This window comes from Vanacampus margaritifer, chromosome 6 (assembly GCF_051991255.1).
Source record: "Vanacampus margaritifer isolate UIUO_Vmar chromosome 6, RoL_Vmar_1.0, whole genome shotgun sequence".
Taxonomy (NCBI): domain Eukaryota; kingdom Metazoa; phylum Chordata; class Actinopteri; order Syngnathiformes; family Syngnathidae; genus Vanacampus; species Vanacampus margaritifer.
In genome coordinates, this window is record NC_135437.1 from 27919324 (window position 1) to 27943619 (window position 24296).

The following is a 24296-nucleotide window of genomic DNA, read 5'->3' on the forward strand; positions in this document are numbered from 1 at the left end:
AGAAATGATTAAGTGGAACACAGTCAAGAATGTTTGTGGCCAAGTGGTAAGTAAAGGATGTCGTCTATCACCGCGGGAACACTGCTTGAAGACCATCCCCACTTTGATGGTCAAATGCAACAGTCAAATTGTATTTACATGGCAAATAAAGATGATTTTTCTTCTATATTAAAAAAAGACGAGAACATTTTTACCATGACAATATTATGTGGGGGTGTACACATACAGTACAACACCAATAACCCTGGGTATTATTGTAATGTATTTGTGACCCTATTGATTAATGCGCCAAGTAGAAACGACCTAGTTGCATGTAACTGTAAGCATATCAATCCACTCATCGATACTCTTTTAAACATTCACATGGACGCAGCGAACCAATAAGATGTTGTGAGTCCTCAGCATATCTCATGGGAGAATGCATGTGTTTTGCTTTTTCTTCAATTTTAGTAATTCTAATTTCTGGTTTAAGATAGCTCATTTTGACCCTGCAGTTATTCAACACATATACATTGACATTCCATATATTTCTGCACCAGCACCGACACGACACGTGATCCAACCATAAAGTATCCTGTACGTTGTGCATTTTTCCTCTCAACAGTGGAGACAAGGCGCTTTGGGGGTGTGGCTACCATGTAAAGCGTGGCTCGTGATTGGCTGACCGTGGATACGCACGTGCCCCACTCTATATAAGCCTGGTGCTTCCAAGTTCATAGGCGCGAGCTTCATGTGTAGCAAGGAGGACAAATACGAGCAGTCGACTGCCGTTCCCACTAGTGTTTTCAAGTAAACGTAGCACCACCACACGCTCTGATATCTTGGCAGAAATGAAACAGCAGGCGCTTTTTTTCGTCTTGCTGCAACTTTTCACAGCTCGACTCTTGCCCGGAGTGAACGGTAAGTAGTTCACTTCACCCCCTCCTTTTTTGTTTTTATTGCGGGTTGATGACAGTTTGAACCGCCAACGACGGCCAATTGTTTGCTGACTCGCCAATATACAGTTTCTTGAGCTCTTCTTTTGTCTTTCTTCAAGAATGTTGAGACTGAGGCTTGAGTGATGGTTTAATGTTACTTTTGGTTCAAATGACACCTCTAATTCAACTCTTTGGTGCTGAAATCCAAGCTACGGTCGTGTGAGCGTGCAGTGGGAATGCGAGATTTAAGTGACATTTTTCTGACTCGGAAAAAGCAGTTACCGATTGGTCTTCAAAAACAAAATCAAGCAATAGTCAAGAGTTTCCTGCTCCCTTTTCAGGGAATGGTGTTAGAAAGTCCACCCAGAGGCAGTTGTCGCGTATCGTGACCCCTTTCAAATCACATGATGAGCCATTATGTTTGTCCAGCGTTAACGTCATGCCAGTGGCATCTGGCTTTGTTTGCTTTTGAATGCATCAAATACATTTAGACTGATGGAATAAAAAAAAAATGGCCTGGTTCTTTTCCTCACCGGCTTCCATTTTCCTCCTCACACATATTCCAGCTCGTGTTGAATTCAACTTTTGGACTCATTGGAACTGCAATTGCCATTTCATGTCTGCTAGGATAAACTCCAGTTAACCTGCAACAGGATTGAGCACAAACACAATTGAAGATGGATTTAAAAACAAACAAACAACTTATTATGGTAGTAAATAAATATTCCAATAAATGTAAAAAAAAAAAAATCAGGGATGGGAAACGGAAAGGCTGCATGCAACTCACAAGCTGGCAGTTATCCATCCCTGATTTGAATATTGTATGCAATCAAATACAAAAGAAACATTTCAATAGTGAATATGTCATATTTTATTATAATATCAGTAGTTTATCTTCTTTTTAGGAAACGCATGTAGTCCAGTGTGATTGTTTAAATAATGCAAATTATGCTATGAAAGAATACTGTTCTTGTTTCATCGCAAGTGCCCGAGAGAGGCTGTTGGAAAATGAAAGTATTTTTTTTTTTCTTCAGCTTGGAATGTTAAAATTTGTATTCAAACATTGATTTATGGTTTTAGATAGTGAGACTTTGAGCCTGGACCAAATTAATAGACTTGAAACTATTTCCTGTGGGGAAATGGAACACAGTGCATTGCGCCGGATCTTGAGAATGCCAATCCAAACATGTTTGTCCCTCACAGCGCATTGAGAGACAACGCGTAGGTGCGGCCCCGCTGCCTGACCTCGGCATTGAGTCACTTTGCAGGCTCCAGCCAACACAGACGTCAATGAACCTCCCACTCTAACTAAATGTGCCCAACCGACTCCAGAGAACTTTGTTGTGGTCCCTCCCAGCTGCAAAATGTTTACAGTGTGTGTGTGTGTGTGTGCGTGAGTCATGAGCGACTGGGGCTGAAGATGACCTAGCAGGTTATCTAACCGATATGAGGTGAGCCAGGTGGAAGCTGGCCTTCTTGTTAGGTCGTTTTTTTCCCTCAGCAAGAAACTCATTAGGCAGTCGAGTGAACTGAGGCCAAATTTAGTCTCATGCCTGGCTCGTGGTGACCCTTCACATCTTTTACTTTATGCGCACTAATGCAGATATTCAAAGATAGTTCATGATGGTATTGATACTTTGATATTATTGGTTGCTTGTGAGTGAGATTTCATATCATGAAAACTTTTATTAAGGTCATGTGATCCACAAATTCGAGGTTAAAAGGTCAAGTACCTAAAATATGCACCAATCTTATATTTGGAATCATTGAATTTCCAACAATACCTTTTTAGATTGACCCAGCAGTTTCTGGAAGGCGGCCACGCCCCTTTTTGCAAAAAAAAGTCAAAATTCGTCCGCAGCTCCGATTGGCCTAAAATTTAAGCTTTAGCGTTGTGCCATCACTGTCAACCAGTACACCAAGTTTCATTAAAATGAAAATCTGCGTGGTTACTCTAAATCAGTGGTGTCCAAACTCGGTCCTCGAGGGCCGGTAGTCCTGCAGGTTTTTGAGGTTTCCCTGCTCCAACGCACCTGTTCCAATCAACAAGGTCGTTATCATGCTTATGCAGAGCTTGCTGATGAGCTTCAGCTGTGTTGGAGGAGCGAAATATCCAAAACCTGCGGGACTACCGGCCCCCGAGGACCGAGTTTGGACACCACTGCTCTAAATTGTATGTCCGATTCACTGATTGTGTCTGAATTCACTGAGTAAGAGATAATAGATTGAAAGGGGGGAAGATTAACTTTTTTTTCCCCCCCAAATGCAATCTCCACCAAGATATGATAGATTGCCCCACCAGCACATTTAAATTTAAAATAGCTTCAATGATTCATTGGAACATGGACTGTCTTCTAATTTAGGCCTCTTGATATCTTGCATTTTCCAATCTGACATGTTGAATATTTTACACTTATAGCAGAGCAAGAATGATCCTTTCGAGAGAAAAAAAGTACATTTACAGGAGGCAAATACTGTCAAAATGTGTCAGAAATGACACAATTGTTGACAGTTGTGGCTCAGTTGCATTCAGTGAGTGAGCTTGTTTTGTTGACGATGTGTGACGCTTGCGTGTATTTTTAGCAGCTGGCTCTAATGTGTGTTTTTTTTTTAAAGCATTGCAGCAGATGGCTGTGCAGCTCTGGAGCAGCACTTACAGATTACACAAAGCTCACCTGCAGCTGGAGCCCCGCTGAGCCTGCTAATAGACAGGCTGGGGTTAGTTGAGGCTCTCTGCTGCTTCCTCACATACGTTGTTCGCGCCCGCTTCCGCCTCCTCAGAGGTGCGACTGCACCCGCCACCAGGACCGCTAGTGTGATCGCGCGGGCTGTGTTCGCACCTTTTGTAGACGAGTAGCGTTCCCACACTCCCTGCCAGGCTCTTACGCACACATGCAAGTGTGTGCATGACGGAGCAATTTGGGCAAAACGGCTACTGTGTGCAAAGTTCGTACCGTACCGGTACTTACTGTCAGCAGAAAATTCAAAGTAAAAGGCCCCAGTCTTGGAGTCCAGATTGCAATGTCGGCAACTCCTGTCAGACCTCAGGTGTCCGATTCAAGACTCGGGGGGGAAGATCTAGCTTGCTGCATCACTTCTTGGTTCTTTTCAGTCTGGACGGAAAATTTGGACAAAAATTGCAAATTTTCTTGATTTTCAACAGCTATTTCTCTCACCAAATCCTTTAACAAAAAAATAACAATAGTTGTACAAATGGTACCTTGAAGTTTGAACATAATTAGTTCCTGCCAAGTGTTCAAAGTCCGAATTGTTCAACCTCCAAAACATTTTTTTCCCCATATGAAATAATCAGGGATGTGATTTTTCCGCTAATTCGCGGAATTCCGCTTTTTTTTTTATCCCCCCCCCCCCAAAAAAAAATTTTTTTTATTTTTTATTTTTTTTGTAGTTCATTGTGTATGCACATGACTCCGACAGATAACATCTTCTGCTATAACAAAGACATTTGTGGTATGCTCTAATATGAGTTACTTTTCATTTGGTCATGATACAATTATTTGTTCATGAAATTTGAACTCTTCAACATTATTTATGTGTTAACTTAGTAATCACATTAGTTAGATATGATGATATTCTCAGTGATAGTTTTTAAAAGCAAAGGCAGTCCAATGTTTTTGAATGTGACTGATTTTGAGTTGACTAAAACTGCCATTTTATATGGGATAGTTCAATATACATTGAAAATTTATGCTGTTGTTTTGTCTATTTCTTTGTCATGTGAGTGCATTGAAAGTACTTAAAAACACGGAAAACCCATGAGCCCCCAGACCCCCAGCTAAATTTTCAGATAATTTCACTTTGGTCAAATCACATCCCTGAATAATGTAAATGCAATTAATCAGTTCCCAAGCTCCAAAAAGAGAAAATTCCTATTTTAATTTCTATTTATGTTTTATACTTTCACACCCTGTACAGTATTTAAACAATGAAAATACCTTACCTTTTTTGTTGTGGTGTGATGGCATCAGTGAAAGATAAATGCTATGTTAATGCTAGCTATAGTTCAGAGTTTGTGTGTTTGACATTGGGCATATTGACTACGAAGCGGTCCTTGCGTGCGTTGTTTAACGTCAGGCGCGTTGTTGAACAGCCAAGGCTAACTGGCACAGTTGTCTTTCTTTGGGCCCAAGGCAAAGAAAATTGTTGTGGAAAAATCCAAATGCACTCGCGAGTATGGAGCCCGTCTGGGGGGCATTCACGATCTAACTGGAATCGAGCAGTGCACATCGTCTCAACGACCGCAACGTGAGCAATCGGCATTGCTCTGCTTCACTCGGCCACCCGTTTTCAAGGTACGTTCGGCTTAGCTTGCTTTGCTTGGGTGTTCGAACTCCGAAAAAGAGTTTAAACTGCGAGGCATTTTTTACTCCGATTTTTGGGTTGAAGTCCGATTTGTACGAGTTCCGAGACGCTCAAACTTCGAGGTTCCACTGCATAAGTAAAATATCAGCATGCTAACCCTGAGTTAGTCTGTATGTAAATTTCTTTATTAATTTGAGTAATTACTCACCGTTTCCTTGTTGAGTTTGAACAGCGAGAGGTGCTTCGTACATTTTTTACCTGGTAAAGATCTTTGTACAGCCCCTCCCTAAAATGAGATGGAAGATAAGATTTTCATTCATTACCTTGATCGGGTCAAAGCAAATGTGCAAAGATATTGCATCGTCCAATCAGCTGGAAGTATTGTACAGCAAGCCCCTCCTTTCCCGAACAGATCTGCTGAGTGAAGTCTCAAATTGATAATGTTTAAAAAAACTTCTTATCAATCTGGCTTGCGAGGTTAATCAAAAACCATCTTTAAATTTTAAGAGTTCATTCAAATTAAATGCAAATGTAGTCTACTGTATTATATATTTATTTTTGTACAGATTGTGACATTTCCCTCCAAATCACGTCCCTTTACACTAGCACTCAATCACTTCAAAGAGTTTGGCGTTATAGTGGAAGATGCTCGGCTCCAAACATGGTTACGGTTAGCTACGGTTTTAAAATGATGAATTATAGTTTTGGCAGTTTGCACCTGGATGAGAGACATCCACGTTTCACTTTCATTCCCTGAAGAGTAAACACGGTGACAACATCAGACCAACTCTGGATAATCCTTCCATTTTCACTCCCTTTTAGTCTCGACGTCCCAAGCGCTCTTGTCCTTGTGGTCTTCTTCCTCAGCGTCACGTGACTGCCCACTTCGCTCCTCATTCCTTCAGGATTACGTTTTGCGAAATCACGTTAGACCCTCTGGGTCGGGCCGAGGCGTAGACCATGACTCACTGTGAGCGGGGGACGGCACAGTGCCCCGTGGGAAAGAATTGTTCTGCCAAGCACAACCTCTCATGACTTCCCAATCTGTCGCTGCGCTTCAAATCAACCCCGGGCACTTGGTGAGGTTGTTCCAACCACAATATGTAACGCTCCAGGCCTAGCTGATTACATTTCAAGACTTTTTTTTTTTTTTTTAAACTTATTTTTGGAGTGCCATTCGAAACTCAATAATAACACTTGAATTTTTTTTTTTTATTTCTAAGTGAAAATCTAAACATGTCTACAAAACAAGCTTGCTGTGCTAAAGTCCACCGGAAACCCAAAGAGAATGACACAATGTTTGCAAAGCAGATCAAACGGTTGAAAACAGGAAGTCATTACAGTCGATGATGTGTTCTTGTAGATACTGGAACAGATTTATTTAAAAAGGATTATCTTAATAGCATTTTTGCTCGAGTCATTTTAGCGTTTTGGAAACCCGGGGAAAACGTGACATTTAACAAAAACTTAGAGCCCACTTGCCCCGATTCAACTTTTGGGGATTATTATTATGAACTGGTTGACTGAGAATCTACACAGATGTCAGGTAGGGTGGATTTTCAGCAAGCATATTGGTAGTTTTTACTGCAATTGTGACAGTTTAAAATATAAAATTATTCAAAGTTAAAATTATGCTCTTAGGCTAATGGAATGAAAAGCTTTACTTGGTTTGTTTTAGGGATGGCAATTTAAATGCATTTCATTGATTAACTCATTCACTGCCATTGACGGCTATAGACGTCAAAAATTCATTTGAACTATTTCTATTAGTTTCCCATTTTTTTCCCACTTTTGTTAACAAGAGTATGAAAACCTAGAAAAAAATGTATTGTACATATAGAACAGATATACAATTTGTGATTAACCTTGAGTTTAAATAATTAAGTTAATGAAACAAAAAAGAAAATATTATGAAAAAAATTAGGGGCGTCAGACGATTAAATTTTGTAATTGATCACATGACTTTAATAGTCATGATTAATCACAAATTTTATATCTGTTCTAAATGTACAATACATTTTTTCTAGGTTTTCATACTCTTGTTAACAAAAGTGGAAAAAAAAATTCAAACTAATAGAAATAGTTCAAATAAATTTTTGACGTCTATAGCTGTCAATGGCAGTGAATGAGTTAACTAAAAGAAAAATTCTCAATTGTTTTTTAATTTTTTTTTTTATATATTACTCTTAAAGACTCATTCAAACCCCAAAAATGTGTAAATATGTTTAATACTTTGTACTTCACTCTCAAAAACGTATTAATACATTTTTGTTTTTATGCAAGAGCATACAGACGGCTTTGATGCCGCTTCTAACATGAAGAGGTTGCTTAAAGCAATGGTAATTATTACAAAAAACCGTCCAGCAGGTGGCAGCAGAGTATAAGATCAGCCAAGGGCCATGTTGCAACAAGCTTTTTTTTTTGCCAGTGTTTTCAACAGGAATATGAATAATGATCGAACCTGGCTATATTCTAATGCTAATTGCTGCAAAACGGAAAGGGATACAAATATACTTTTTTTTTTTTCTCCCGATGAAAGAAGAGACTCTAATCTTTCTTTTGGTTGGTTCTTTTTATAGCAATAGAACACAACATTCTGTGGGAAAACAGCCGGGAGCGAAGGGGTTTGCTTCAGTGAAATTGCCTGGGAGTGAATTGATGAGTCAATGGCATGTTCTGAACTTGTTTTTCGAAGCCAGAGTTCATATTGAGCTGAGTAATTGCGTTACCAAAAGTGCGGACGGAGGTCAACTTCCTTTCTGCTAGTTTTCAGTTAAAATGTCCGTCAGAGCACTTTGAAGCAATAATGTTGGGAGAAGTCTTCAAAGAGGAGGGAAACCACAACAGTACTTTAGCGTTGTCTTCCGCCTCATGAACACGGCACCGAAACCTTTGTGCTCAAGGACAAGATAGGAAAAGTATTTCTCCTCCTATCTGCTCCATTTTGTTTACTTTGACACGCTTATCCCAGCGCTGGCACCATAACTGGGATTTTCCGGGAGGCTTCGGTGGTTTGACCGCCGTCTCATGGTCGACCGCCTTGACTGATGCGTCACAAATCTCCATACCGCGCTTATTACTTATTTGCTCAACTTTTGCCACTTGCTATTCAGAAGTCTGATTTCAGTCTGCCCAAGTCTCCTCGCAAATATCAAACAGCTTTAAGGTTGCGGCTCCATTAAACACAAAATCCCAAATTGAAAGCACAGTTCATTCCCTTAAGTACCCTCGTCTGGCTCTCATGTGCCTAAATGGATTACAATTAAATCTACCCATGTTGTTGACTGCGCCTTATTTTTACGCATAAGATTAAAATAGTGGGCTGCACTTAGCACTTCTAATTACAGCCAATGTAATTAGATTATCTCACGATGCAGTTTGGAAGGAGTATACGACTCGGACAAAGTGGCAACGTTCCAAAATTGGCCTGAGAATGACATGTCTGCGAAACTTTATTTTGGGTTTCTAAAATTTTAAACGTGTACTACTTTCAAGTCTGTTTTGATGGAGGTGAGGCGGCAAAAGCTGTGAGAGCACATTTTTAGCATGTTTCGGCGGCACGGAAGCGCAAAACCATCAATTTTACACTCGCGGTCCAACCTCATTTACAATTATGTGAATTGTAATTGTTAACTTGGTCTTTCCTGTCTTCATGTTTGCATGTTTCTCTCATACTCTATATGGACTTCCTCTAAATAGACTAGACTGGAACCAACTAAATTGGAATCTTGTGTATAATTGGAGTTCAACTTAATTTTTCTGGAAAGAAATTCAATGATTTTGAAAGATTTTAAAAAATAATAATAATTCAATGCCAAAAGTAATAGTAAAGTTAACAAAACTGGAAATAGTTGCAGCATATCTGGCCGCATATATATTTGTAATATTCATTTTGTACACACATTTAAGCAGACGTTAACGTAAATAACATATTTATACTTCTTGTGTCTGTCAGACATACTTTTATTTTAGCGTCATTTAGTCGTTCATTCATTGTCCATTTGCCCTTGAACAAGTTGCCATGTTCAGTTGTTTTATTCATTTGTTTTTGGGATTGTTGATCTGTTATTTTAATTTATTTATTTATTAATTGTTGATCAGCCCCAACAATACTAACAGTTTACAGCCTACTTAACATTATCTGTGCATTTTTATGATGCTGACCCTGGAATTTTTTTTTATTAAAGTTTGCTCACTGGGGGAACCCCCCCCCCCCCCCCAGAAAAAAAAAACTCTTGACAACTTTTCAACTCAACTGTTGGATTATGTTCACAAATTGGTTGGTCCTCAGTACACAACTTCCACCTCTGTCTCCAGCTTTTCAACTCGTTTTGAAAGCTGCTAGATTCCCCATCGCTGCCAAGTTTCCATTACTCGCATGCTGCCTGTTTGACTACAAGAGTGGAGAGCTGCCAGATTGTCACGTTGGTGCGGCATGGACGCTTCCAGTCTTTGTATTATGTTTACACTGTGGTTGACATTACTCAGCTGTTCAGGCCATCGCGTTCAAATTGCGGCACTTTACTTTCTCTGCTTTGTAGCACGTCAAGTAATGAAGGGAAAATGTAAGTTCACTAAGAACTTCACACGATAAAAAAAAAAAAAAAAAAGATTTGTGAAAGCCAACAACAATCCTGTGGAAATGCAATGAAGTGCTGACTTAACCTCCTTGTGAACCATTCACTTCTTCCTCTCTTGAGTCGGTCAGTAAAATAGACAAGGTCGTAACTAGTTGCGCCATCTGCTGGTTGGTGCTATTTAGTAGCTACCTACACTTTTGTTTTTGCTTCCGTTTTCTCATGATTACTACTACTACAAAAAAAATTGTTCACAAATCTGTTAAAATCTGTGTGTGAGCATATCATCTTTGCCCAAATAATCCATCCAATTTACAGGTGCGGCATATGAAAGTGCTGGTTGGAAAGCATGATTATTGCACAGGTGTGCCTGTAGGGAACAGCGACCTGGGGAGAAAAGACGCTTTATAGCAGCCAGTATGAAGGGATTTTGATCTGCTTGTCTTTCTATGCAGGTGATCTGTGCAAGGTGAATATTTGCTCTAATGGAGGAACATGCGTGACAAGACAAGGAGCTCCGTTCATGTGCATCTGCCCCGACGGCTTCACTGGAGAAACATGCAACGAGACTGAGAAAGGTGACATTTACTATTGTGTAGTCATATAAAATGTTTTTAATATTTTGATTCCCTCGTTTTGGCTAAATGTACATCACTTGCAGTCTTTATAGAGAGAATTTTTGATACAGCTCTTGTCTTATGAATGAGTTACAAAATTCTGTGAAACTTGCCATGGTAAGTAATTTTGGGAATTCATTTGTGTAATCCATAAATTTACCAAACTGAATGTTGGCTCAAAATAGAGCCTTAATTAGAATTGTTTTTTTTTTTTAACTCTTTGACTGCCAAAAACGTTAAATAACGTTTAGTAAAATCCTATGGAGGAGTGCCAAAGACGTTAAAAGACGTTTGTTTCAAAACAAGAGGTGAAACTAACCATTTTCTATTGTTGATTACTGAAAAACGAAATAAGGTAGAAACAAACTTTTTTTTTCTGATGAAAGATGAGAGTACAATCTTTTTTTGCTAGTATGTGTGTTTCCATAGTCCAAACACATAATTTTCTATGGACCTTGAAAGATCAGTCAAAATGCTTAAAATCGGCTGGCACCCACGGCATCCCTTTTCTGAAAACGTCTGGCAGTCAGAGTTAATGAAAGAATTGATTGCTCATTTAAAAATTCATAACGTGATAAAGTTATGATTTTAAATAATGCTATTTAAAAGTCATGCTCTTGAATTGTTGTTGAACTTGCCTCATCTTCTCTTTTACAAGGTCCTTGTAAGCCCAACCCGTGCAAGAACGACGGCATATGCGCAGCGACGGGCCACTCGCGCCGCGGCGACGTCTTCAGCGAGTACGTCTGCAAGTGTCAGCCAGGATTTGAGGGTGTCCACTGTCAAAACAGTGAGTGCGCATGCCACGCTAATTCATTTATTTATTTAACCTCGTAAGAGTTGTAAATCCCGCTGCGGGGGCGCCAAATGGATGAAATGTGACATCGACTGTCATTACCGAATCCGATGCAAATCATTTGAAAGCAGGCCCACCTGTTAAGTGACAGCTGACATGAGCGTCGGCGCCAGACCTTATGTGAGCTTCACTCAGGGATGGCATGGACGCTAGGCTCTTCGGAATGTCTTGTGGACACAAGCGCAGCCATATGGCCGCTGTTTGCTTGCTTGACGCTCTGCAAAATGACAATGAAGGAACACGTGGGGCCAAATGGGGCTTGTTACGTTTGATCATGTTTTGCCTTTTTATCCTTTTAGGTGTCTATGGGGCGGATTTAAGCTCAAGAACAGGTAACCGTAGTAGTGAAACCCATAAAGTGCGTGTGCGTGTTGCTTTACCTCGCCAAGTCTTCAGTATCTAGATCAACTATCTGCTTGCACGCACGGGCATGCTGCATCTCTCCTTGTTTCCAGTAGAGGAGAAGCCTCCTTAACACTGAAACCCCACAAAATCACCACTTCAGAAGTTTTTGCCTTTTTTAGGCAGCCAATTGATATTTTTAAATTGTACTACGGCAATGAAAGGGCTACCGTGGCGGCGGTAGTAACTCCCAACACCACAGGGGTTGTTGTATGGTATGGAGGACCAAAACTGCCAAAATTCAAAATAAATAAATGACTAAATAAATGACTAAATAAATGACGAAAAGTGAAAACAAAAACAGATATAAACAAATAACTCAAAAATGAAATCCCAAAAATGTAATATAAATGAAAATAAAAATAGCAATATATAATAAAAGTGAAAATAAATACAAAAATTAACAAGATTAAAAAAATATATATCTATATATATATATATATATATATAATATATATATATTGATCGGTATTTAATTTTCTTTATATATTTATTTTTGTATTTACTTTGACATTTATTTTTAGTTTTTTCAATCTCTGTTTTTATTTTTGTATTATTATTACTTTTATTTATGGATATATCTATTTCATTTTCACTTTTAGTCATTTATTTATTTAGTCATTTATTTATTTTTAATTTTGGCAGTTTTGCTTCTCCATAGTATGGTACCTTGTTAAGGTCATTTGATACTAGGAGGGAGGGGGGGGGAGCAGTAACAGCTCCACATTGTGTTGTGACTGTTTAGGGGCCATCTAATTTGTTGGTGTGTCGGCTGATGGCCGCTACCTCCTGCGTTGCTTTTACACATTGACAACTCGCAGCCTCTTGTTTGATTAACACAAACGCAACCATAGATACAATCCTGATTAGATGTGATTAAGGTAATTTCATTATATTGCTAAATTGGGGACATCAGAAATGGTAAGAAAAGAAGGAAAAACAGACATATCTTTTTATATAACTAATAGAAGAAGAAGAAGAAGAAAAATCCAAAGAGTGCTATAAATATCTGGATGACTTGGACTCCCAGCCAACAGGAAGTAGCGATGGATGCTTAGCGCTTAGCGCGTCAGCGGCTCTTCTGTTGCCGGGCGGAAGAAATTGAATGTGGAGGCGGAACGGCAAATTAAGTCTGCCCTCTCGACAATGTCAGACTCGCGTTCATGGCAGCATGTCTGATGTCGCTGGCAAATGTGAAAAGCCTTTGTGGCAATCACCACTAATGCGTGTTTGGGGTCGGGCGGGGGGGGGGGATGCACAAGTATGGAGGTTCAAAAGCGTCCACTTTGTTGACTGCAGCCTCGAAATGAAAGGTTGTTTCCCTTCTATTTTATCAAGTATGCTGCTAAGATATTTTTTTGTAAAGGAAAGACAATTGTGCGTCTCAGTACAACATGTCATACTGGGCATTTTAAGTTTGTGTATCTCTTGACAGTTCATGCATCCATCCATCTTATTTGCATGTCTCCCAAGTGGTTGTTGAACTATTTTTGAAGGCACAACTGCTTGATAGAACTGTATGGACTTGACGAACGGTCCAAACACTTCACATCTGGAAGCCTTTAAGATTTAATTCAATAACCGTGGTTTGGTTTGATCTTTTCCCCATATATTGCCTCGAGCTCCCACCACCCCCTCTCGGTTGCTTTACCATAGCAACAGTGGGCATTTTGATTGGAGCCGTATAATTTTTTTCTATTCTCTTGTAGTGGGAGGAAGAACCGGGGCAGTCGGTGCTTCTATATAGTTGTTAGAGCTGTAACTGTGCAGTATGGAAAAGCAGAACGTTGTCATTAAATCGGGGCACAGTGGGCAGCTTCAAATCCCACATTTGTTTCATGAATACTGACGATGTTACTGTTTTTATAGTGCATCGCAAGTGACCAAACGCAGAAAAATTGTGAGCCATGACTTCTGCAAGCTGAGCCAGTGGGCTTGAAATGGGCTTGAAACATCGGTGGTAGTAAAAGGAGACTAGTGAGGGAATATAAAATGTTCTATTGCAAAGACATTTTTTGACTTTATGCCCGCTTTAAAAATACGGAGTCTGTATGTCTCTCTTAAATTCAATTGACATGACATTGGAAAAAAAAAAGAAAAAGAAGGGGACTGCATCTGATTTGTAATCAGTCCAATATGCCCCCCTTTGTTAAAGTGGAATCAATTCAAAATTTGACCAACATTTTGGAAGTCTGACCCAAAAGAAAGTAGCTTAGCATATTCCAATTATAGATATTATTTAAATACATATTTTACATTTCAATGTAAATGGTTGGTTTAGTTGCATGAAGTCAAACTGCAGGCCTCGTAGTCCATAGAGTACAAATGACTACTGTACTTTTTTTTTTGAGGAGGGGGAGGGGGGAACTATGTGGATGCACCTTGTGGTTGGCAAGATGCCACCACAGTTGTTTGTGTGGGCCAAATGCAACGTTATGCATGGAAAAAAAAGTGTGGTCATCTCAAGTTTGAGGTTGTTGACATGCATGTTTTTAAGCCCCCATCAGCCACACTGGAGCCTGAGAAATGTGACATTCTGATGAATGCACACGAGTTTTTCTGCATTGGCGCCATCCAGTGGTGTAAATAGAAGGTGCAGACATGCGTTCATCTGGCATGATTACCCAGTTTGACTCATCCTCAATGAAAATGCAGTGCAGTGTCTGCAGGTTTGTTTTCTCCACAGGGCGTGTGCTGGATATGAATCACAAAACCACACAAAGAGTGCATTGACACATTTTTTCCCCCCACTTAGAATCTGCATACAGTAGTGTTTTGAATCCTCTCTCTCATATTATTAATATAAAAGGCACCCCTGCTTATTCCCTTCTACTACAGTTGCAGTTTAATCAGCATGGCATCTACTAACCTCTAATCTACCAACAGCGTGAAATGGTGTATGTCCCGATGCCGATGCGATACGTCTTCCTTCCACAGACGTGAACGACTGCGCCGGACAGCCATGCCAGAACGGAGGCAGCTGCCGGGACCTGGAAGGGGATTTTAAATGCCACTGCCCGTCACCCTACGTGGGCAAACACTGTCAGCTGCGTAAGTGTGCGCGGTTCTGAGGGGATGCCACAACCCACTTTCTGGGATTTGTAGATAAAAGCGCTGTGTCAGTGCACGCTATTTAAGAAGAAACGCAAACTTGGCTTTCCATGTAGGCTGCTCGGGAATAGTCCCATCAAAAGACACATTTTTTTTTAAATTCCAGCAATGCCATGCAGAGTAGTAGACAAATGCATGTTAGACTATAGAATAATATAAAATATGTATTATATGATATATTAACTCATTCACTGCCATTGACGGCTATAGACGTCAAAAATTTATTTGAACTATTTCTATTAGTTTCACATTTTTTCCACTTTTGTTAACAAGAGTTTGAAGACCTAGAATTTTTTTATTGTACATTTAGAACAGATATAAAATTTGTGATTAATTTTTTATTAAAAATAAATAAGCGCCTGACGCCCCTAATTTTTAATAATCTTTTCTTTCTTTTTTTAAATCGTGTCAGGCGATTAACATTTTCAATTGTAATTAATCACATGACTTCAATAGTTAACTCACGATTAATCACAAATTTTATATCTTTTCTAAATGTGCAGTAAAAAAAATAATTTTTTTAGGTTTTCATAATCTTATTAACAAAAGTGGAAAATTAATAGAAATAGTTCAAATGAATTTTTTGACGTCTACAGCCGTCAATGGCAGTGAATGAGTTAATATAGTAATACTTTTATTTATTATATATACAATATATTAATGTAATATAAATGAATACAATATGAAAATAGACAAATGCTCGGTGGTTTGTCATATTTATTTTAAACTTCAATTTTCTTATTTTCTTGTATTTTGTTTTAATGTTTTTTTAATTTTAAACTTTTTTTTTTAGTTTGTCTTTAACGCCTCTTTACACTTGCATGACAGTCAAGAGTGTTAAAAATTTTAAGATGGTGATAGTTTGAGGCTGCAACAGATTAATTCACATTACGTTACTTCTTATGGGTAAAATGAAATTCACGCCTTGGATAGAGTAATCCACAATACTTCCTGTGGGTAAACGACAATGTACAACTTTAAAATCTACCAGCGTCATAGAGCAAAAAAAAAATTTTATACCACAGCTGTTGAGCTTTTCACCCAAAATCTCATCTGCTGCCTGTAATGCCAAGTAAGTGACGGGGCTCTTCTCATCCTGCACCGCAGGCTGCATCTCTCTGCTCGGCATGGAGGGCGGAGGCGTGGCCGAGTCCCAGATCTCCGCCTCGTCTGTCCGCTACACTTTCCTGGGCTTGCAGCGCTGGGGCCCCGAGCTGGCGCGCCTCAATATGAAAGGCCTGGTGAACGCCTGGAGCCCCGCCCCCCATGACAGGAACCCGTGGATGGAGGTCAGACTGAGATAAAATACTCGTTTTGCTGGCTGTTTATCTCCTGGGAATACATAAAAATATATATATTAGTACATCTAAAAAAAAATAATAATAATATTATGGCGAACATTTAAGTGTAACCCAGATTTACCACGCAGTAAAAATATTTATTGATTTTATTTGGTATCATTTTTACAATTTATAGCTTACAGCTAAGTAAACATTTCTCCCCAACAATCTTCTAAACCGTAAGATTCAAATCTCAAAGATAAAACTACGCTTTTTCAGGTGAATTTGCAGAGCAAGATGCGCCTCACCGGCATCGTGACGCAGGGCGCCAGTCGCGTTGGAACCGCAGAATACGTCAAGGCCTTCAAAGTGGCCTCCAGCCTAGACGGCAAGACGTACACCGTGTACAGGACTGAGGACCAGAGGAAGGACCAAGTAAGAGAACGCAACGCATCACTAGAGCCACGTGGCGCTTTGTTTAGCATAGTGATTATTAGGGTTGGACGAGTATCATGCCAGGTATTGCTCTTGTGGCCATATTTTGGTCAGAAAGACTGAGGGGAACAAAAGTTTTGTTCCCTCTCGTTCGTATCCTGCGTGTCTCCTTATAAGGTAACACTTGTTCATTTCATTACTTGCGGCAGCGCCATTTCCGCGTGCGTTACTGAGAATAACTAAGTACTCCTGTTGTGAATAATATCGTCTATATCTGTGGTTCAATGTGTGTTATATATGTTTGTAGCTCACGTAACTTGGCCGTGTTTAATTGCCTCATTTACGTTTGCCGTGCACTTAATTGCCTGTTAATGTCATCGAGCTGTGGCGCTAAAAATAGAACTCGCAGACGCTAATTATAGCTCTTGTACATGCATTATATTTGTAATGAACTTGAAACGGAAATACAGCATTTAACTAAAAGCATGGATTTCAAAACAAGATATAATTAAACATCACACACTAAACAACTTGAGGAATTCTTAACATGGAAGATATTACTAAATTTCTTACTGGGTTATTGTTGTTTCATTTTATTTGATTTTGTAAAATTCATTTTATTGTGTACTCTATGTAAAATGACTCTTATGAATAAATTTAAACGATATAATTGACATTAATTTCATTAAATTTTAAGGAAATTTTGCTGTAGTAGGGATGGATATACATGTCATTTACATAAAAAAAAAATCTGTTATTGTTTTTTGGGAAATTTTATGTATCGTGGTATCGAACATCCCTAGTGATTACATTTGGAATTGTATTTATAATTAAAATTTCCATAATATGTCTCCTTTTTAACATAAGCACCAGTGGTCACATTTGTACAATTGTTTGTTTTCGCAGATATTCTCTGCAAACGTCGACAATGACGGCACAAAGACCAACGTGTTTGACCCGCCAATCATTGCTCAGTACATTCGCATCATCCCGGTGGTTTGTCGTAAGGCGTGCACTCTGCGCATGGAGCTGGTGGGCTGTGAGCTTAACGGTAAACACACACACACACACACACACAGTCAGCTGATGTTTGCTAGCTTTCCAACCTCCTTGTGGGATCTTTTTATTTTCCCTCATTCAACTGATAACTGAGTAGGCCAAAAGGTGACCTCACTTTGCAATCATGAGTTCCATGACTGCCTTACAGCATGAATCAAAACCTCATGATCATAACTTAGCAACATAAATAATGCAAGTGATGATGGTTTACAGAATGAATATGCGGCATTCTTCTTTGAAGTGTTTTTTTAAATATATTTTTCCCATCTATCCACTGTATGCGTGGATCTCATCATGTCCCAGCTGGACCGTTTCAAGTTCAACTTGCACGCCTGTGCCTGTTCTATACTTCCGACGCTCGCTGTATGACTTGTGCATGGCAACTTAATTTTTTGCTGGTGGAAAAAGGGAAAGCATCACTCCAGTTGGGCAACTAAACCTTTTATGGTGTTAATACTCAAAATCAGGTGTTCTCACAAAAACAAGTGCACACCAACAACACTAAGGCTATTCAAATGTATCTTTTTTTTTTTTTACTTTAAAATCAACACAGAATGAATGCAATGCATTTAACGTCTTACCTACCACTAGAGGGAGCCGCCCTACTACACTTTTTCACACTTGTTCTCATTAGAGTGTCGGATAAATTGCAGCTGACCTGTAATACATCCTTGACTAGTGGTCACACAATTGTAGAACTCATAATAAACAAACAGCCATTCATATATCAGCCCGGTCACATATACTGTAGTTCTGAAAGCACTGATGCAGCAGGAAAGCGTAACACTAAGCGTCCAGTCGGTTTCAAGTGATCCTACTTGCCTTATTGGCATTGCATTTGGCTGTTATCAATCACTAAATTACTGTTTTTCTACATCAATCATTCCCAACCACTATGTCATTTCTGCAAATTAAGTGCGGGAAACATTATTTACTCCAAATAATGTCTTTGTCTATCTAAGGCGGTGGATCTCAACCTTTTTTCAGTGACGTACCCCCTAAGTACCCCCTAACCAGCGCAAACTATTTCCGATTGGAAAAACAAAACAAAAAGACTTAAAACTGAGTGCTTGTGCCATCATTGTCTGAAAATTATTTTTATTTTATTTTTTTACTTTGGAACTCTTTGTATTTATGTGATCTCTTGAACTATTTAGAAATACATTTATATAACTTAAAAAAAGAAAAAATAACTAATTTAATTTTGTGCACATAAAAATGATCAACATTGTCTTCCTTTGGACTAATAGTAAAGCTCTCCAAAATAAATAGTATTAACTGAATTTTAAATAAAGTTTTCAAGTAACTGACAGGTGATTCTAGGTGGCAAATGACAAGTTGGATTGAACCAATCTGGTATGGGGGAGATACTGGGTTTTTACGACACTGAGATTGAATATAAAATTGATTATATAAAATGTGATTTTTCTTTTTCTCTTTTTATTTATTTATTCAGAGAGAAATGTGTTTTTCTTTTTTTCCTGAAATATTTACATATACTTTTGAAATATTTTTTAATATCTCCCGTAGGGGTACACGTACCCCCATTTGAGAACCACTTGATCTATGCCATGAAGTGTAACTCATTACACTTCCAGTGGATGGTAGAAGGTGCATAATTAACTTGCGTATTTTGTATATAGTGTTTGTAACTCTGTCAATGTAAAGTAAAAATATTGTGTGTAAAGGTTGGGATAAATTGTACTAGATAAGACGAGGCCTTCTCCAAGCTTGCTCGTAGCGACTTTAAGATCGGAAGTGTACATCCGTGACCTGATTGCACGCTGTAGGCTTCACATCTGCTCTTCTCATTCTCTGCATCGTCATCTGTTTGCTGCTGCTTAACATCACCCGCTGGCCTGCGTCGCTTCCCCCATCTATTATCCTGTTGTTGTTTTTTTTCCCCCCCCTTTCTCTTTCTGTCATTCCACTCTCCATCTGGGCCTCAATTTCAGTGTACTCAAACACTTCAGGTTGCTCAGAGCCCATGGGCATGAAGTCCCGGCTGGTGTCGGACCAGCAGATCACGGCTTCCAGCTCTTTCCGCACGTGGGGCATCGAGGCCTTCACCTGGTATCCGCACTACGCCCGGCTGGACAAACAGGGCAAGACCAACGCCTGGACCGCCGCCACCAACAGCAAATCGGAGTGGCTGCAGGTAGGAGGAGAGGCTTCATTCTGAAAATTGCTCTTTTCAGTGGTGGGAAGAAAAATAAGTAAAAAAAAAAAACTTTTTTTTTTAACTCTTTGACTGCCAAAAACGTTAAATAACGTTTAGTAAAATCCTATGGAGGAGTGCCAAAAACGTTAAAAAAAAGTTTATTTCAAAACAGAGCTGAAACTAACCATTTTCTATTGTTGATTACTGAAAAACGGAATAAGGTAGAAACAAACTTTTTTTTTTTTCTGATGAAAGATGAGAGTCCAATCTTTCATTTGGTAGTATGTGTGTTTCCATAGTCCAAACACATAATTTTCTGTGGACCTTGAAAGATCAGTCAAAATGCTTAAATCGGCTGGCACCCACGGCATCCCTTTTCTGAAAACGTCTGGCAGTCAAAGAGTTAAAGGGGAAGTCGTTGTTAAACATGTTATATGGGACCTCACTAGTCTAAACCCTAATGGATTAAAAACGACTGGATTTTGCTGCTCAATTCACATTCCACTTGCGCTATATTAACCATAATACCGTATTTAGGCTAGTGGGGCTGCATATAGAACGTATTATTGTCCAAAAAATAAATTGGGCTCGACTTCCCTTTTAAGCCTACTTAAAGTTAAGAAGAGCTTGTAAGTACTGTTGCTACCGCTGTTTGTTTTGAAAGGGAAATCTTGTGTATGCTCAGGTGGATCTACAATCACCCAAAAAGCTCACCGGCATCATCACACAGGGAGCCAAAGACTTTGGCAGCATCCAGTTTATCTCCGCCTTCAAAGTGGCTCACAGTGACGACGGACAGTCCTGGAGCATCGTGAAGGACGAGACAACAAATAGTGACAAGGTTAGCCCAAAGTCACCAAGTAGTCTAGTTAGATACACTTTGGAAGCCTAAATCAAAATTTTCCACTTTTTTGTTTTCTGTTGCCGGTCTCTAACTCATTCACTCCCAGCTATTTTCACTGACGTAACCCCCTTCACTCCCCGCTGTTTTACTGGATTTTGACTCATTTTGCAAGGCCTACAGAATATTGTGCTCTATTGCTATAAAAAAACATGAAACCTGCCAAAAGAAAGATTAAAGTCTCTTCTTTCATTAGGAAAAAAGAATATTTCTATCTGTTTTCTAGAATATAGATATTCACAAATCTATTTAAAATTGTGAGTAATTGAGGGTTTTTTCCAACCTGGTTCATTTCTAAGCTCTGCTATCTGCTAACTACCATTTCTTCAACGTTCTTTGCAGTTGAGAGGCTGCATCAAAGCCTTCTGTATGCTCGAGCATAAAAAAAACGTCTAAATACGTTTTTGGGACACGTAAAACATGAAATAGAACGTATTTATACTTTTTGGTGAGCAAATTAGTTAATTGCATCAACACAAAGTTGACAAATCGCGTCTTTGGAGTTGGGACCAGTCACCAAGGCATGATGTAGCCTGTGTGCAAGGGAAGGCAGAACAATTAAATGATCTTCCACTAGATGGCAGTGCACAATTGACCCGTGTATCCACATTGCCAAGCTTTTTTGATTAAGTACATTTGTGAATATAAATTGTCTAAGCATTAGGAAAAGTGCCATACAAATTGTAACCAGATTATTATTTTTTTTTTTAACCCTATAAAGCCAAAGTGTCATATTAATATCGCCGCTTACCCCGGGGCCGTGGGACGTACTCGCGGGGTCTGGAGGTGGGTTGGGGTCGCGCGGGGGGCGCCTGGCGTAAATACAATACATTTTGAGCCCTCTATTTCATGAGTATAATTTTATTTTTATTTTTTTACCTTTTAAAACTCTGACTGCATTGCATGGATAATCCATTAAAGGACACTAATCACCCATCTGATGGCTTTTCCAGCGACCTTGCAAAATCGCCCCAATTGAGAAAGGAGAAATACTTAATAATAGCGTGAAATTTCTTTGATTTTTGGAAATACTAATGTTTGATATGTTTGTTTATTATCATATTTTGACAATTATAAATGTACGCATTTCAAGCATTGTGACTGGATGTATCAAATATGACACAAATCAAAAGTCATATATTGAAGTTGATTTCCGCCCCCAATTTTTGTTTGTTTGTTTGTCTGTTTACAAAGAATCAAAATATTCTCTCATATATTTCATGGTTCAGACTTTTTATGTACCTTTTCCCCATTATGGACACTCGGCTTACACATTTTCAAATGTTTGTTTTATCTCTCAACTCTTTCAGATCTTCCACGGCAACAGCGACAACAACGTCCACAAAAAGAACCTGTTTGAGCCGCCATTTTTCGCTCGCTTGGTGCGCATCTTGCCGTGGGAGTGGCACGAGAGCATCACCCTGCGTATGGAGCTCCTGGGCTGCGACGAGTAGCGACCATCCGAAACCCACTGACCCTTCCTCTTTTCTCTACCTCCACTAACAATCTTGATGTCGTCCCCCCCCACCCCGTGCCTGCACTGCCTTGTTCTTTGCTCTAGAGGGCAGCAAACACCGCCATTGGTTAGAGTGAGTGAAAGACTTGAGTCCTCATGGCTGGTGTCCGGTCGCTCTGATGTTTAACCACTTCAGCCTCCGCCGAGGGTCCCACTGCGTAGTTGGTGCTGCCTGCAGAACCTCCCGAGACCCTTGCAAGCCGGTGATGTATATAAACTCTCCACTCGTCGTCCTACTGGCTTCCTTCACAACCGTCTCGTTTGTCTCTTGAGTTTGCAGATTATTGCTGCGGTTTATCAAGCTGCAGACGCACTAAATCACAAAGGCACCCGAGTCGGTGGCCAAACAGAGCAGAACAAAACAAAAGAATTGCTTTGTAGTCACATGTTTTAGCTTATCACCACATACAGTCATTAAATTTGGCCAGGTTGCTGTCTGTGCTCCTTTCGTGTTATTTTATTATTTTTTTTACTATCCCACGTTGACGGAAGATCAGAACGTCGTATGCTAGCAAACCTGCATCACATGCTACTGAAACATTTCATTGTTGTGGTTACCACATTCACTTTAATGGCACTTTTGATATTTGTGTTTGCATATATGGGGAAACTTAAAAAGGAATACTTAAAAAAAATAAAATAAAATAAAAAAATGTTCGTGGATATGAACAATGCGGAGGTAAACAAAGAAATCAATAGACTCAAAGCAACCCCCCCCCCCCTCCCATCTCCGCTATACATGTCAAACATCTTCTCCGCCCCCATAAATTATAAATTATGGGCTCGTGCAATATTATGCTATTGTGCCGCACTGGTTCCGATAACGATGCGTATTAATGCGATGGCGTGAAAAATGCATGAGGGGGAAGGTCGCCAAACACTGAACAACGTGGCAGACTAATGATGCTTCCATTTGACCACACTTTCATGTATATATCGTGTTTCCCTCTTCTGGTTTTCTATTGATTGAAATATGATGTTGATGTATTTTTATGGTGTTTGGTGTGCTTTCCTGCTATACTGGACCGGAACCATTGGATTCCAGTCAAGTGTTTCTGAGACACATCCCATGTTTGGCCTTTGTATCGTTATAACAAACAACAATAAATGTTGAAATGTACTCCCATCCACTTGTTTCCAAAGTGCTTTTTATTCAAACGCTCAACTGATTGCAGCTGTTTTCCATTTAAAAAGGTACAAGATCAAAAGGCAGAAAGCACCGAGGGCCGTTTTGGCTGCTTAGCATTTAACCCCCCACAAGCCCCAGGGAGCGCCGTGCACGCCTAATCTGTCTTCCCGCCATCCTGCTGAAGGTATCTTCGCAGCCTCATTAGCCTGTTCTGAAGGTCATTCAAGTAAGTGTTGAACGCTCACATATGTAAATACACCCCAGATCCCTTTTTAGGAATATAATGAGCTCATCGTTGTCAAGTGGAATCAGGAAATAAAAAATAATAATAATAAAAAAAAACATTATCTTGCTTGAGTTGCCAAAGTCTGCACTGTTCAAGTTGTTGTTCTACCTTTTTTATAGTTAACATAAACCGTTGCACACCACCTCAAAAATTACGTTTATTGCTTTAATACACAAAAAAGGTTTGGTAAGACCAGCCGTCACCCCCTGACCAAAGCTTTTAATCCCTGAAGGGGAAGTCAACCCAAATGATTTGTTTTGAAGATGTGTTCTAAGCAGCCACCGCTAGTCTAAATATGGCATCGTGGTTAATAATTGCGTTCCAGCGGTTTTTATCCATCACGGTGGGGGTGGCCGTTCTGCTGACCAATCACAGCGCACCTGTTCACTGAAGCTGTGATTGGTTGTTACCTGAGCAACATAGATGTCATCTTCAGTCGACAGCAAGTGGCAAAATGGCCGCCCCCCTGAGATGAATAAAAACGGATGGATTTTTGCTTCATAACTCATGTTAACTCTTTGACTGCCAGACGTTTTCAGAAAAGGGATGCCGTGGGTGCCAGCCGATTTAAGCATTTTGACTGATCTTTCAAGGTCCACAGAAAATGATGTGTTTGGACTATGGAAACACACGTACTACCAAATGATAGATGAAGATTGGACTCTCATCTTTCATCAGAAAAAAAAGTTTGTTTCTATCTTATTCCGTTTTTCAGTAATCAACAAT

The 24296-nt window shown here is 39.5% G+C and overlaps 2 protein-coding genes across 5 annotated transcripts in view; both read left to right on the top strand.

Moving 5' to 3' along the window:
- The first annotated feature begins 702 nt into the window (after positions 1–702).
- mfge8b (milk fat globule EGF and factor V/VIII domain containing b) lies at positions 703–23281 on the top strand. Of its 4 annotated transcripts, none has more exons than XM_077567502.1 (11): positions 703–900; positions 10273–10395; positions 11093–11224; positions 11590–11622; positions 14630–14743; positions 15911–16092; positions 16363–16518; positions 17425–17569; positions 19533–19735; positions 20424–20579; positions 21950–23281. In XM_077567502.1, the coding sequence occupies exons 1-11, from the start codon at positions 831–833 to the stop codon at positions 22091–22093; spliced, it is 1458 nt and encodes a 485-aa protein (XP_077423628.1). In that variant the 5' UTR covers positions 703–830; the 3' UTR covers positions 22094–23281. The 4 variants fall into 4 exon arrangements, with proteins under 4 accessions (XP_077423628.1, XP_077423629.1, XP_077423630.1 ...); XM_077567503.1 differs by having other exon boundaries at positions 19551–19735; XM_077567504.1 differs by lacking the exon at positions 11590–11622 and having other exon boundaries at positions 704–900.
- A 68-nt stretch (positions 23282–23349) lies between these two features.
- Positions 23350–24296, top strand: part of hapln3 (hyaluronan and proteoglycan link protein 3) — a 14249-nt gene continuing 13302 nt past the window's right edge. Inside the window, exon 1 of the mRNA XM_077567507.1 lies at positions 23350–23510. The gene's annotated coding sequence lies outside the window, so the exon portion shown is untranslated. The remainder of the gene's footprint in view (positions 23511–24296) is intronic.

What these genes read in the sequence shown, in the direction of transcription:
- mfge8b (XM_077567502.1), top strand. Translation starts at nt 831, where the DNA reads ATGAAACAGCAGGCGCTTTTTTTCGTCTTGCTGCAACTTTTCACAGCT. An exon ending in GGGCAAACACTGTCAGCTGC is followed by an intron (nt 14,744 to 15,910) that starts GTAAGTGTGCGC and finishes CCTGCACCGCAG; the next exon opens with GCTGCATCTCTCTGCTCGGC. An exon ending in AGACAACAAATAGTGACAAG is followed by an intron (nt 20,580 to 21,949) that starts GTTAGCCCAAAG and finishes CAACTCTTTCAG; the next exon opens with ATCTTCCACGGCAACAGCGA.